General features: G+C 35.9%; 1 protein-coding gene across 1 annotated transcript in view; it reads left to right on the forward strand.

The window, feature by feature from the left end:
- Positions 1-14,176, forward strand: part of LOC107678264 (ATP-binding cassette sub-family A member 3-like) — a 62,649-nt gene that overhangs the window by 12,221 nt on the left and 36,252 nt on the right. Inside the window, exons 4-7 of the mRNA XM_016473472.1 lie at positions 6,464-6,591; positions 8,379-8,544; positions 11,689-11,948; positions 12,046-12,162. Of these exons, the coding sequence (XP_016328958.1) occupies positions 6,464-6,591; positions 8,379-8,544; positions 11,689-11,948; positions 12,046-12,162 (671 nt within the window). The remainder of the gene's footprint in view (positions 1-6,463; positions 6,592-8,378; positions 8,545-11,688; positions 11,949-12,045; positions 12,163-14,176) is intronic.

The following is a 14,176-nucleotide window of genomic DNA, read 5'->3' on the forward strand; positions in this document are numbered from 1 at the left end:
CACATGCTGTATTATATACCGACTAATAAATTAGAGAACGTTTAGCAAACACTGTGGAATCAAAAAAATAAATAAATAAATAAAAGAGAGCCTCCATAGCTTACGGTAAACAGCAAAGATACGTTTTTCAAAAATTTAAACAAAAAGAAAAGTAAAACTAACGGTGACAGTGCTTGCATGTTTTTTCCCCACACAAGTCGTTTCCTCAATATGAGCGTCATTTTTGCTGCTTGCAGCTTCGTGCTCGTGCTGACATGGCGAGTATACTCTCTAAGCGCTGTTTCATTATGCTTTGTTTCGTTTGCCCTTTGATGTTTCTCATATGCAACAGAAATTGCAGCGCTTATGAGTTGACCAACGCGGTGGTCGCGCCAGTGCGACCGCACACAAAATTTAGTCGCACAGGCAGAAAAAATGGTCGCAGTCTGGAGCCCTGCATATTAAAGTTCCTAAGTGCAGTGCTGCTTTGTTTACAGCGGAAACCAAGGAAACGATTTAAGCACCACCTGCTGGCAGAGAGTGAATCTGCGTCTCATTCAGCTCGTCCACTGTTTCTGTTTCATGCAGATATTTTTATGCATAGTTTCACAACTGAAGTCAAACCATTCTGTTTTTGCTTCAAATTTCGAAATTATACAATCTAATTTAGATTAAAAACTGCTCATGTTGCATGTATGCAGCATCTTTGTTTGGATTGTGATTAAAATGCAGTGGTTGCCTCTAATTTTAAATGGAAAGAGCACAGACAAAGCCTTAGTTTGTTTATATGAAGAAATTTATTTTATTTGTGTTACTTATTTATTTGATTTGGGGCTTGTTTTAAAATTTTAATTTAGTTTTTTTATTTACAGTTACATTATATAAAAATTTTGTTATTTCGCAAACGCTTTTATCCAAGGCGACTAACAAATGAGGACAATAGAAGCAATCAAAACCAACAAAAGAGCAATAATTTACAAGTGCTATATTAGTATATTATTATAGTGTTATATTTCAATTTCACAAAGAAACGTACAGTATTTTGTCCAAGCAATAATAAAAGGACACATTTAATTTATAATTTGTCTTAAATCTCATTTTGTAAAAAAAAGAGAAATCGTGAATCGAATCGTGAGTTGAGTGAATCGTTACATCCCTAACTGTTATACAAGCTGTACACTCACTACTTTACATTGTAGCAAAGTGTCATTTCTTCAGTGTTGTCACATGAAAAGATATAATAAAATATTTACAAAAGTGTGAGGGGTGTACTCACTTCTGTGAGATACTGTATGTGTATATATGTATGTATGGTTCAGAACTAGAACTGGGTCCCTATTGCAACCATAGACACAATCAGTTTCAGCAGGACTTCAAAAGTGGCTTTATTGCTTGTTTATTGTTATTAACTCTCGCTGTTGTGTTTACATTGACACATGCAGCACAGATGCTTGCTGGTTGTGCGTTGCACAGGAGACAGGTGTTGCTCTCTCTGAGCCAGTTTAACCGGCTCAACTGACGCCAGAGATGCTGTAACTCACAATAAAGTCATGTGAGACCATTTGGTTACATGTTAGACGAGCATTTGACCCAGATAGGAAAAGTCTCATTATTTATTCACCCTCATGTTGTGTTTTTGTGAAACAATGAAGAACAATAAAGCGACAATAAAAAGTACCATATAAAATCCAAAGAATGAAATGCTTCTTGAAAACATCTCACTTTTTGTTGCATGGAAATAAATAAGTGTGTGGGTTTATAACAACACAAGGGTGCGTAAATAACAGCAGACTTTTCATTTTTTTGGTCAAATATTGCTTTAAAGCTGCTCGCTTGTTGAGGTCAAAAGCATGTTGGTTTGTGTGTGTGTGTGTGTGTGTGTGTGTGTGTGTGTTTAATTGGATTTAGTTGTTAAATCCCAGTCGTGACCTGGCTGAATTCCCATTTTTGCCTAGTCTCATTAGCTTTTTCTTTTAACATGATTTTCTCTTGAAAAAAGCCCCACCAGCGATCATGATATCATTAACATACGTTTCCAGTAGGCTGACAAATCCTAAAATCAATTATTTTAAAGGTCAAACAGTGAGCCAGTGTCCACACAGCTGCTTTAAAGGTCACATGGTTTCGTATGATTGCTTAAATGGTTACATTTCTCATCAATTCATCTGTTTTTATCAGTTTAACCCTCAAACTTTCTGGGTTCTGAATTGATTGCATGTAACAATATGAACAATTTGCGTTTGTTTGAGAAACGCATTCTTTGCTGCCATGATGCTAATGTGTTGTGGGTGGTTGCCAGGGTGTTGCTAAGGCGATCTGGGTGGTTGATAGGTGGATTAATATAAAATTATTATTTATTATAAATATAATAATAATGTTAAAGCGGCCCTATTATGGTATTTGAAATGTTCATAATTTAGTTTTGGGAGTCCCCAACAACAGGTTTACGTGCATGCAAGGTCAAAAAACACTTTCATTTTCTTATAATATGCATTTAATTTTATGTTATTTCTCAACGACTCGCAAACAATTTATTCAAAAACTAATCTTTCCAAACCCCTCCTTTGCATGAAGCTACTCTGCTCTGATTGGTCCGATGGCCCAGTCTGTTGTGATTGGTCTACTGCGTACAGCGCATGTCAGCTTATCAATAATACAATACAATAATACATCCTATTGTATTAATAATAGTGCTCCACTCTGTTCTAAAAAGAAAGAATCAGAGGGGAAAAAGTTGTTTTACACTTATGTTAGCGAACCGGACCCACAGCTTGGTAGTAAAGGCCCAAACAATAATGGTATATGCGTTAGTCGAACACAGACAAAGAGTACTGATAAAGCACTGCAGTTTGTAAACCAACGTATTGCTTTCCTTTATTATGAGTCCAAGTAATGTGACAGATATTCTGTATTAACTGACACATTTCTAGACAATAGCAGGCCAACAGCTGATTAGCAGAGCTATAATGTGAGTTAGCCAGAGACTTACAGCTGCAACGACTCTATACACAACACAACATTTTGCACGCTCGACAGAACATCAAAGCAACAATTATTAATCATACTTACAGGCTGTGATTCCTTGAAAACATCTCACTTTTTGTTGCATGGAAATAAATAAGTGTGTGGGTTTATAACAACACAAGGGTGCGTAAATAACAGCAGACTTTTCATTTTTTTGGTCAAATATTGCTTTAAAGCTGCTCGCTTGTTGAGGTCAAAAGCATGTTGGTTTGTGTGTGTGTGTGTGTGTGTTTAATTGGATTTAGTTGTTAAATCCCAGTCGTGACCTGGCTGAATTCCCATTTTTGCCTAGTCTCATTAGCTTTTTCTTTTAACATGATTTTCTCTTGAAAAAAGCCCCACCAGCGATCATGATATCATTAACATACGTTTCCAGTAGGCTGACAAATCCTAAAATCAATTATTTTAAAGGTCAAACAGTGAGCCAGTGTCCACACAGCTGCTTTAAAGGTCACATGGTTTCGTATGATTGCTTAAATGGTTACATTTCTCATCAATTCATCTGTTTTTATCAGTTTAACCCTCAAACTTTCTGGGTTCTGAATTGATTGCATGTAACAATATGAACAATTTGCGTTTGTTTGAGAAACGCATTCTTTGCTGCCATGATGCTAATGTGTTGTGGGTGGTTGCCAGGGTGTTGCTAAGGCGATCTGGGTGGTTGATAGGTGGATTAATATAAAATTATTATTTATTATAAATATAATAATAATGTTAAAGCGGCCCTATTATGGTATTTGAAATGTTCATAATTTAGTTTTGGGAGTCCCCAACAACAGGTTTACGTGCATGCAAGGTCAAAAAACACTTTCATTTTCTTATAATATGCATTTAATTTTATGTTATTTCTCAACGACTCGCAAACAATTTATTCAAAAACTAATCTTTCCAAACCCCTCCTTTGCATGAAGCTACTCTGCTCTGATTGGTCCGATGGCCCAGTCTGTTGTGATTGGTCTACTGCGTACAGCGCATGTCAGCTTATCAATAATACAATACAATAATACATCCTATTGTATTAATAATAGTGCTCCACTCTGTTCTAAAAAGAAAGAATCAGAGGGGAAAAAGTTGTTTTACACTTATGTTAGCGAACCGGACCCACAGCTTGGTAGTAAAGGCCCAAACAATAATGGTATATGCGTTAGTCGAACACAGACAAAGAGTACTGATAAAGCACTGCAGTTTGTAAACCAACGTATTGCTTTCCTTTATTATGAGTCCAAGTAATGTGACAGATATTCTGTATTAACTGACACATTTCTAGACAATAGCAGGCCAACAGCTGATTAGCAGAGCTATAATGTGAGTTAGCCAGAGACTTACAGCTGCAACGACTCTATACACAACACAACATTTTGCACGCTCGACAGAACATCAAAGCAACAATTATTAATCATACTTACAGGCTGTGATTCGAGGAGCAAACTGGTCCAAACAAACTGGGCACTGACCCATCTTTCAAAGACAACCGGTTTAGGAATCCCTCGTTGAACTCGCAGAGATTGGAACGACTCGTTTAAGCGATTCAGAGTCAACTCTTTCTTTTGAGAGACAATAACTTTATTTATGATGCACTTTCTGCTTTACAACTTTGCAGACGGTTTACATTCACATACAGCTGCATTACACACTGCATGAAAGGTAGTTTTCAAAAATCCATAATAGGAGCACTTTAATAATAAGAAGAATTATTATTATATTTTGGTGGTGTTGTTGTTAAAATGCAATTATTATGATTAACATAGGCCACGTTCACACAGCAGCAGAATACGGTTGTCAGTCCTGTATTTGAGTCCTTAATACGGTTACGTTCACACACAGTTCGGGTATTTACGGGTGTGAGAATTTTCAGGACTCACAACCGCATTCTCGGAACACACGCGCTGTGTGAACGGAACCGGACTGGACAACTAGTTGTGTCACGTCATACAGTGCTGCTCTACCGTGTGTTACGTGTTTTCATGTGTGTTTTCGGTAACTTACAGTGACGGAGAAATGAGCTGCGTGTCATCTGAAATGTTTAGATCCCGTCAGTTTTCCACCGGAGCTCCCGTCAGTTTTGTGTTCTGTGCGAGAATCAAATGGTCCGCTCTCCACCAAAATTTAAAAGCTGCTGTTGGTTAATGAAGATTTGACAAAAGAACTCGATTGGACTCTTTTTGTGTCCGAAAGTGATACGACTTTCAGTTTTATGGACGTCGCCATCTTTTATTTTACTTTGGTCACTGTTGCTATGGTTAATGGTAAGGAATACAGGCTTGACTCCCGTTGCACGTTCATTCTTGCTGCGTCCCAATTCGCCTACTTATACTATGCCCTAAAAGTATGTGCTCTTTTTGTGAAGAAAAAGTACATACTTTTGAGTATGTAGAAGAATAGTAGGCAAGCTTTGGGACATACTACTTCGTCATAGCTGCTTCTTTAAGGGACGCTCTGTTGCTTAGTTATGTGCATTCTGTCACTGTTTAAACTGCCCTGTCAATCATCTTATCACAGTTAACATCATCCACATTTCGTTTAATTTGATTTCCTACCATATTGGAGAGAAATTAAGAGGTACGTTGATCTGCTAGTCGCAGGTCTATCATACCCAGAACTCTGCTCATGCGTTTGCATAATGATGCATTTAAAAGTTAATGACCAAACGTATCATTATAAAAGTTCACAGTGTTGCTGCAGATGAAATATAATGTGGATAACATTACATTTATATTTTTTCATCAGGTTAGACATTGATTATTTATCACTCAAATCCATTTATCTACCTGTCCGTTGGTCGCGTATATCCGCCATGTTGGTAGTTTTTTAACACTTTTAATGCATGTTTGTAGTTCTAATTGAATCCTCGTCCACTGCACAATGTGTTGTGGGCAATATTAGCCGTTAGAGTGTGCATCGATCTGCACTTCGAATTCTAACCGGAAGTAGTAGACCATCCGGGAATCTTTGGCATACTTTTTTAAAACTTACTATGATTTGGGACATACTAATTCTATTTTCGAATACTATTTGGGACGGATAGTATGCGAATTGGGACGCAGCAACAGACAGCATTCTAAACACAACTGTAAGCTGCTGTGTGAACGGGACATTTCGAGACTCAAACCTGTAAAGAAAATGCGGTTGTCAATCCCAAAAACTGACAGTATGAACGTAGCCTAATACAATACTAATATAATTAACTAATACAATTATGATATTAAAATTTAATTTGCATAAAGAAAATAAGTGATTTATTTGTATTTAGCATTTTAAATTATTATTATTTAAATTCAGTTATTATAATTATTACTAATTAACTAATGTAAAATTTTTCTATTAAAATTTAAATTATATTTTGCATAAAGAAAATGAAAGCGTTGCTTAATATACGTTTTATTTATTATAAATGAAAGCTATAGTAACAGTAATAAAGACGGCTGTGGCACTAATGCTGTGTCTTGATCTTGTTTTCCAGTGCGTGGCTTTGAAACAGAGGAGCAGTTTGAGGAGTTTGTGAAAACTGACCCACAGTCAGGCAAGATCTTGGCAGCCATTGTGTTTGAGCACCAGTTCACACACGATGACGAGCCGCTTCCTCTGCAGGTGAGACGCCATGGACCGGACAGACCTGTGCCTTAACGAATTAGCATTCCCAATCACCCTCTTCCTGTTTACCTCCTCCTGTTAGCCAAGATCAACCTGATCAACTGCATACTGAACAGTTTGAATCGTTGTGTAGATGAGTTTTGTGAAGTAATGTTTATGTATTTCACTCCAGCATCAACTGAAAGAAAAAAAGCATTATTAAATAAAACAATATAAAATTCAATTATTATTATTATTTAAAATGGTATTTTAATTATAAATTAAATATATGATATTATTATTATATTTAAATTATGTTTTGCATAAAGAAAATAAGCTATTTTTGCATTGTAACAATATTTGTATGAATTTGCTTGATATTAAACACATTTCCCTCTCAAATGGAATAAATTCCATGCTATTTACTAATAGTAATATTGATACAGTAATGAAAATGGGGCAGTCATGGCCTAATGGTTAGAGAGTCGGACTTGTAACCCAAAGGTCGTGGGTCGAGTCTCCGTACCGGCAGGGATTTTAGGGATTAAAATCACTTCCTCCATTTTCTTTAGATTTTGTGTGAAATAAAGTGCAGTCTTGTCAATTTTAGTGAGACTCGCCTATTTACTTGTCTTTCATGATGATAACCGTTACTTAAAGCGAGTGTTCCCGAAGGAAATGTTCTTTTCTGAACATTTGAGGACAAAATAAGCTGTTTTCCACAGACGTCGAGTGCAGTCGAATCTAGCAGGAGGAATCAGGCCATTAGTGCACTAGCAACAAATACCCTCAAAGCATATTGGTTTCATGTCTCCGGCGCCTGCTCGTGTGTTTATGAAGCGCTGAAGCCGTTTCAGGCGTTTTGAGATGCGCTTGCTGAGGTTTCTCAGCTGCCTAATGGAGAGATGAGGTCTGGTCTGCTTTCTTCTCATCTCTCACGATGAAAGCTCTCGGTCCTCGGTCACAGACAGCGAGTCCTTCACTGAGGATTTAATGAGTTTACTGCAGCTCCAGTGCAGGTCCTGGATCAGCATCCAGGAAGAGAGCACATTTCTATTCTATGTAAAATGTGTGTTTTATTTATTTATTTATTTTTTAAACAATTAACTTTAGAATGGTTTTATGAATGATTTACACAGAAATTTGTTTTCCTCATGTCTCAAATGAGGCCCAAAATGATATTTTTGTCAGAAGACTGATTTATTTTGTCAGATTAAAATTTCACAAAACAAGGCTATTATTATTATTATTATTATTATTAAATACTCAATTTCTTTATTTTGCAGTGAAAAATTACAAAATAAATATTTCTTATTTATTTTAAATTTTTTTTAAATATTATTTAACACTTTTTTTTATTTTACAGTGAAATTTGTTTCTGTAATATTTTAATTATAATTGTTATATTTAATGATTATTATAATTATGTATTATTATTATTATTATTATATAGTTATATTGATATATAATCACAATTTTGGGCCAAATTATGCAGCCCTATACAAACAAGCACAACAAGCCTGGGGCTTTAAAAAAAAAAAAAAATTTTATTTTTTTTTTAATCTCAAGTTATTCTCAAAGTTAATTAAATTGATGAAATATCACGTGTGCTCTAAGGTATATTGAACAATATTCATTATTATCTGGTGTGGTAACCGTAAGGTTGTAGGTTCAAACCCCCACAAGAGTTATTCAATGTTTATTGTGCCATTAATCTAGACGCATGTTACTTTGGGGTTTGACCCTCTAATACATGAAATGTTAAGTCACATCAAACAAACAACCTTTGATGTCATGTGTGGCAGGTCAGCTATCATCTGCGCTTCACGTACAGCCCCAGAAACGCTCCGGTGCGTGAGAAGTCTGAGCTCAACCCCAACAATGATCTGGACTGGCACACGCTCAGTCTGTTCCCGCTGTTCCAGCTGCCCGGGCCCAGAGAACAACACGAGCCACACGGGGGCACACCAGGTCAGTCCACACTGATGCATTGTGGGAAATTAACCCAGCAGAAGCAACCTACAAGCCATGAATTTCAAGTTAAAGGAGTAGTTCAACCAAAAATGAAAATTTGATGAGAATTTACTCGTCCTCCGGCCATCCAAGATGTAAATCAGTTTGTTTCGTCATCAGATTTGGATAAATTTAGCATTTCATCACTTGTTCACCAATGGATCCTCTGCAGTGAATGGGTGCCATCAGAATGAGAGTCCAAACAGCTGATAAAAACATCACAATAATCCACAAGTAATCCACACCACTCCAGTCCATCAGTTAATGTCTTGTGAAGCGAATTCATCAGGACGTTTAACTTTAAACCATCACTTATCGCCAAAATATGAGTCAATCCATAACGCTTCCTCCAGTGAAAAAGTCCATCTCCTGTTGTTGTCTCGCATCAAACTCCACCCACATATTTGTTTAGAACTGTTTTGGACTGTTTGTATATGGTGCTTGATCTGTGCATATTTCTCTCCTGATTCAGACCAGACAATTTTTTTTCACTGGAGGAAGCAATATTATGGGTAGAGACTCATATTTTAGCCATTTGAAATGGTTTGAAGTTTGAAGTTGTCTTAACTCTTTCCCCGCCATTGACGAGTTATCTCGTCTCTTACAAGAAAACGCTTCCCCGCCAAAGACGAGTTTTTACGGCTTTTCGTGTTTTCACTGTTATACACTCGACGCATATCTTCTGAACGAGTACAAAACCTCCCAAACAAAAACACACGTGAACAGGACGGAGAAACGAGCGATCTCTTATGTAAACAGATGCATATGAAAAATAATGCCATCATCAGCAATAGACAGCATATAAATGAAAACTGCATAATGTTACTGTTGATGGAAGCGATTTACTGGATTTATGCTTTGATAATCGTACTGAATATTATCCAGATGTAGTTTTTGATAAAAATGTGATTTTCTCACCTTTTTGCTCAAAATTATGCATTTTTTACGAAACCTACCTATATTCAAGTGTTGATAAATAAAGAATGCTTTAAGCATATTCAAATATTCATACAGCAAAATATACTGGAGGCCATCAAATTTTAGTGAAAATCATCAAAATTGCTGGCGGTGGCTGGCAACTTTTTTCAAAAATGCTGGCGGGGTAAGAGTTAATGATGGATTTGATGGACACAGCTTTTCTCTTCACAAGACATTAACTGATGGACTGGAGTGGTGTGGATTATTGTGGTGTTTTTATCAGCTGTTTGGACTCTCATTCTGACGGCACCCATTCACTGCAGAGGATCTATTGCTGAGCAAGTCATGTAATGCTACTTTCCCCAAGATTAAGTCTGCTAATTCATATGTGCTTAATGTTTAATTTTTATGCATTAAAATATAGATGATGTTAAAGCTAATAGCCACAAAACTACAATTTTAAGTGCTAGTGTCAGTTCATTAAAAAGCTCTTTAATCAAAACTCGTCCATCAACATGCAAATTAGTGGTCGATTTCTTCCTTGATGACCTTTTGCTGTCAGTTACCATCAGCAGATGAGATAAACTTTAATGATCTCTTCCTGTACATGAGGTTTCCCGTGACGGCGCTAGCTGTTGATTAGGAAGTGATTTGGATTAGTTAGCGTTCCTTCGTCTGATGGCCTCCAGTGCTGCCAGCAGCTTCAAAACACCTGCACCTGCAGAGTGTCTGTTATTAATCATGAGCGCTGCGTTAGCATCAGGTCTGAACTTTGATGACAGTTATCCTCTATTTTTGTCACGGTGCTACAAATGACATCTTGATATTTGCTTGCACGACTCTTCCTGCTTCATCGTCGTTCTTTCATCTGCATTTAATTGCGTTGAGTTGCTTTATACTGCAAGTGCGAAGAGGGTTTTGATCTTCAAGGGTCATTATGGTTTGAAAAGCCATGAGAAGCGGCGAGGAATTCTCAATGAATGTTTAAGTTTTGTGAAATAGTAACTTCCTGAAGCTCAAAAGAAATATTACAGGTGTTTTAAAGTTTAACCCCTTCACTGCTGTGCGATTTGTAGATTGTACCCCAAAGTATTTTTCATATTGGCCATTAATTTCCTATGGTGGTCATTTTTGACAGCTAAGAAGTGGGGCTATTTTTTAAAGACCATTTTTTTGTTTTGTTCACATGGCAAGTACGACAAAAGTCACCAAGTTTCATACCATTCTGATGTACTAACACATTTGAAAAAAATCATAAACTTAATGATTTTTGGTCTGTAATGATCAAAGATCCAGAGTACAGTGAGGCATTTAGCTTATAATATTATAAAAGCATTTACATTCATTCTTCTGGTAAAATATGTGTATTTTTTAATTGAAAGCTATAAATGCTGATTTAAAAAAAAAATAATTAGGGTTTTATTATTTGACATTGCATTGTCATTGCAACACTGTAAAATTAGATATAACTTCACACATAAAATGGTTAGTATGTGTATGTTAGTATGCATTTATATTATTTTAAATGGAAAAAAGGACCAAAGATCAAGGTTACAGTGAGACATTTACAATGGAAGTGAATGGGGTCAGTTTGAAGCAATGCGAAGCTTATAATTTTATAAAAGCATTTACATTTATTCTTCTGCTAAAAAATGTTTGTTTTTTTTAAATCATGAATTTTACAGTTCATTTTTGAGGATTTAAAAGCAAAAATTAAAAGTTTATAATTTTATAAAAGCATTTGCATTCATATTTTTGTTAAAACTTACTATTGAGTTACAAATTGGTTTAAATCATTTTTAAGGTTTCATTGTTTATGTCAGTTTGTAGCGTTAAACTTTTAAAACCGAATATAACTTCAGACACACAAAAGATTAATACACATTAAAATCATGTTACACCACACATTGTATTGGCTTTATTGAAACAGTGAGATCTTAATGGTTACAAATGGCCTCATTCAGACAGACCTTTGTTTTTTAAAGAAAAAGCAGGATAAGTGGAAATGAATATTTGCAGTATCCAACATTAAACCACAAATGCTGTCAATTCAGCTTGTATTGTATTGTATACAGAACCCAGAATATTTTTTCAATAGAAAAAATCCTCAGTTCATTTGATTCCGTTAACCGCTCATAAGTTTGATTGAGTGGAATCTAATGAATACTGTGTATGTCTGGACAGGATATCACCGCGAGGGCTTCCTGCAGGTGCAGCATGCGGTGGACCGGGCCATCATGAAGGCCTACAACAGCACGGCGGCGGCGGCCCTCCTCAAGACAGCCCAAGTGCTGCTGGCTCGTTTCCCTTACCCAGCATTCATGTACGACGTCTTCATCCTGGCCATCCAGAACCAGCTGCCGCTGCTGCTGGTGCTCAGCTTCACCTACACGTCTCTGAACATCATCCGAGCTGTAGTACAGGAGAAGGAGAGGAAACTGAAGGTACAGGAAATGGGCATGAACGTGGATTCTGTTGCTCTTGATGTAAGAAAGCTTCACTGCAGCCGTGTGTGTGTGTGTGTGTGTGTGTGTGTTGCAGGAGTACATGCGCATGATGGGTCTCAGCAACTGGTTGCACTGGAGCGCCTGGTTCCTCATGTTTCTCCTCTTCCTCTCCATCTCCATCTTCTTTGTCACCGTGCTTATCTGCGTCAAGGTAAACACATATAATCTGTTCTTTGTAAGTACCTTGTGCTACTAGAAATACCACTATACTGTTTGCATGTCTGTGAATGTTTTTTTTTTAGCTCACTTGAGAACTAGGAACCAGTTTTTATTCAGAACAAGTTCCACTTGTTGCACAGAAGCACTGGAACCGAGTGTTTTTTTTTTTATGACGTTTAGTTCATTTACATTTTTCCACCGATACAGATGGTATAGATACTTACTCGTATGTTTGTTTGTATAATAACTTTTACCTGAAGGTACAGTATGCATTTAGAATTTTGCTTAAAATTTTTTTTTTTTAAAGGTATTATTTTAGTATACAGTTAAGACCAATTATTTTATGTCCTCAAAATACAGCAAAAATTGCTGCTGAAGTCTCTTTTTTTCCCAGTAAACATTAACATATACAATTTCCATAACTCTAAACATTAAATACCATATAATGTGGTATGTATAATACTGGTTATAAATGAAAAGAAATGAGGATAAAAGGAGGAATAATGATTAAAATATAAAACTGTACAAATCTAAGTAAGTACATGTATATTTCAAATAAATACTTCTATAAAACTCAAAAATAATACTCAATACTATAAATTAATTAGTAATTTGCATGTAAAAATTTAATTAGTAATTTGAATGTATTATTATGCAGTTTGGTCATAATACAATTTTCCGAAGCCAAAAAAAAAAAAAAAACCATAGCAAAAAAGGTATTTAAGATATTATGTTTTAAAATATTTATAACTTTTTGTACTCTAACACGTACACTAATTAATATCTTTTTACAGTAAACGTTAACATATACAATTTCTGCAATTATACATTTTAAATACCATAAATGATATATGTATATGTACAGTGGGTACGGAAAGTATTCAGACCCCCTTCAATTTTACACTCTTTGTTATATTGCAGCCATTTGCTAAAATCATTTAAGTTAATTTTTTTTCCTCATTAATGTACACACAGCACCCCATATTGACAGAAAAACACAGAATTGTTGACATTTTTGCAGAGAGAAAGCAGAGGTGACCAAAGAAATGACCAGGACATATTTGCAGTATTTTTGGCTCCATGCATAAACAAAATGAGCTGCGTTTAAACTCAACTCTCAGAAAGCTTTCAAAAATCAGCTCTTTTTTGTCCATAAGCTGTGCTACGTTTTCTTTTCTCTGCCAAACAAAAACCTCCGATTACTACAAACGGTGTTTAAAAGCAGGTAACCAGCTGAGGGCAAATGTTCAGGTTGCAGTTATTGACTTTTTTGATTCTTGAAATGCTTTTAGTGAGTGAAAGCAGGAGTCGTGGCTGGACTGTATTGCGTTTGATTGGCGCTTGTGAGCGTGGTGGCCCTCGGGCGAGCTAATGATAAGATGTGTAGATGTACATAGCTGCTTTAAGAGCGCATTCATCACGCCCTAACTCTTCATCCTGATGGGAAGAAAGAATAGGAAATCAGACATGCATTGGTGTACATTGTTTCATTTCGTTATTGTGTTTGCAAGTGACTCATTATGGAAACTACACTGATTTGAGAACCGGCCGTTTTACCACGTGTGGTTTTGAGTTGAAGCTGTAGTTCAGCAAAAAAGCACTACTCACTCATCATTTACTCGACCACATGTTGCAAAAAATATGCAAAAATCATGATTTTTCTAAGCTGATCATTTCCATACAATGAAACTGGTGACCACAAAATTGTTTTCTTATGTAATATTTTTGTCTTAATTTCCAGTACAAATATCTAAAAAAAAATACATCAGGATTTACTTGAGAAGCAAAATGACTTAAGATATGAAGTCTTGTTTTTCAAAAACAAACAAAAAAGAGTCAAAATTTTGTGAGTTTATGGTTAAAACAAAAAGAAAAATTATTGTGTTTTCCTTTAAATTAAGTTTATTTTTCCTACCTCATTTTTTCCTTGTTTTAAAGGGGTCATATGATGCTGCTACAAAGAACATTATTTTGTGTATTTGGTGTAATGAAATGTGTTTATGCGG

The sequence above is a fragment of the Sinocyclocheilus anshuiensis genome, unplaced genomic scaffold (genome assembly GCF_001515605.1).
Source record: "Sinocyclocheilus anshuiensis isolate Anshui unplaced genomic scaffold, SAMN03320099.WGS_v1.1 scaffold1764, whole genome shotgun sequence".
Classification (NCBI taxonomy): domain Eukaryota; kingdom Metazoa; phylum Chordata; class Actinopteri; order Cypriniformes; family Cyprinidae; genus Sinocyclocheilus; species Sinocyclocheilus anshuiensis.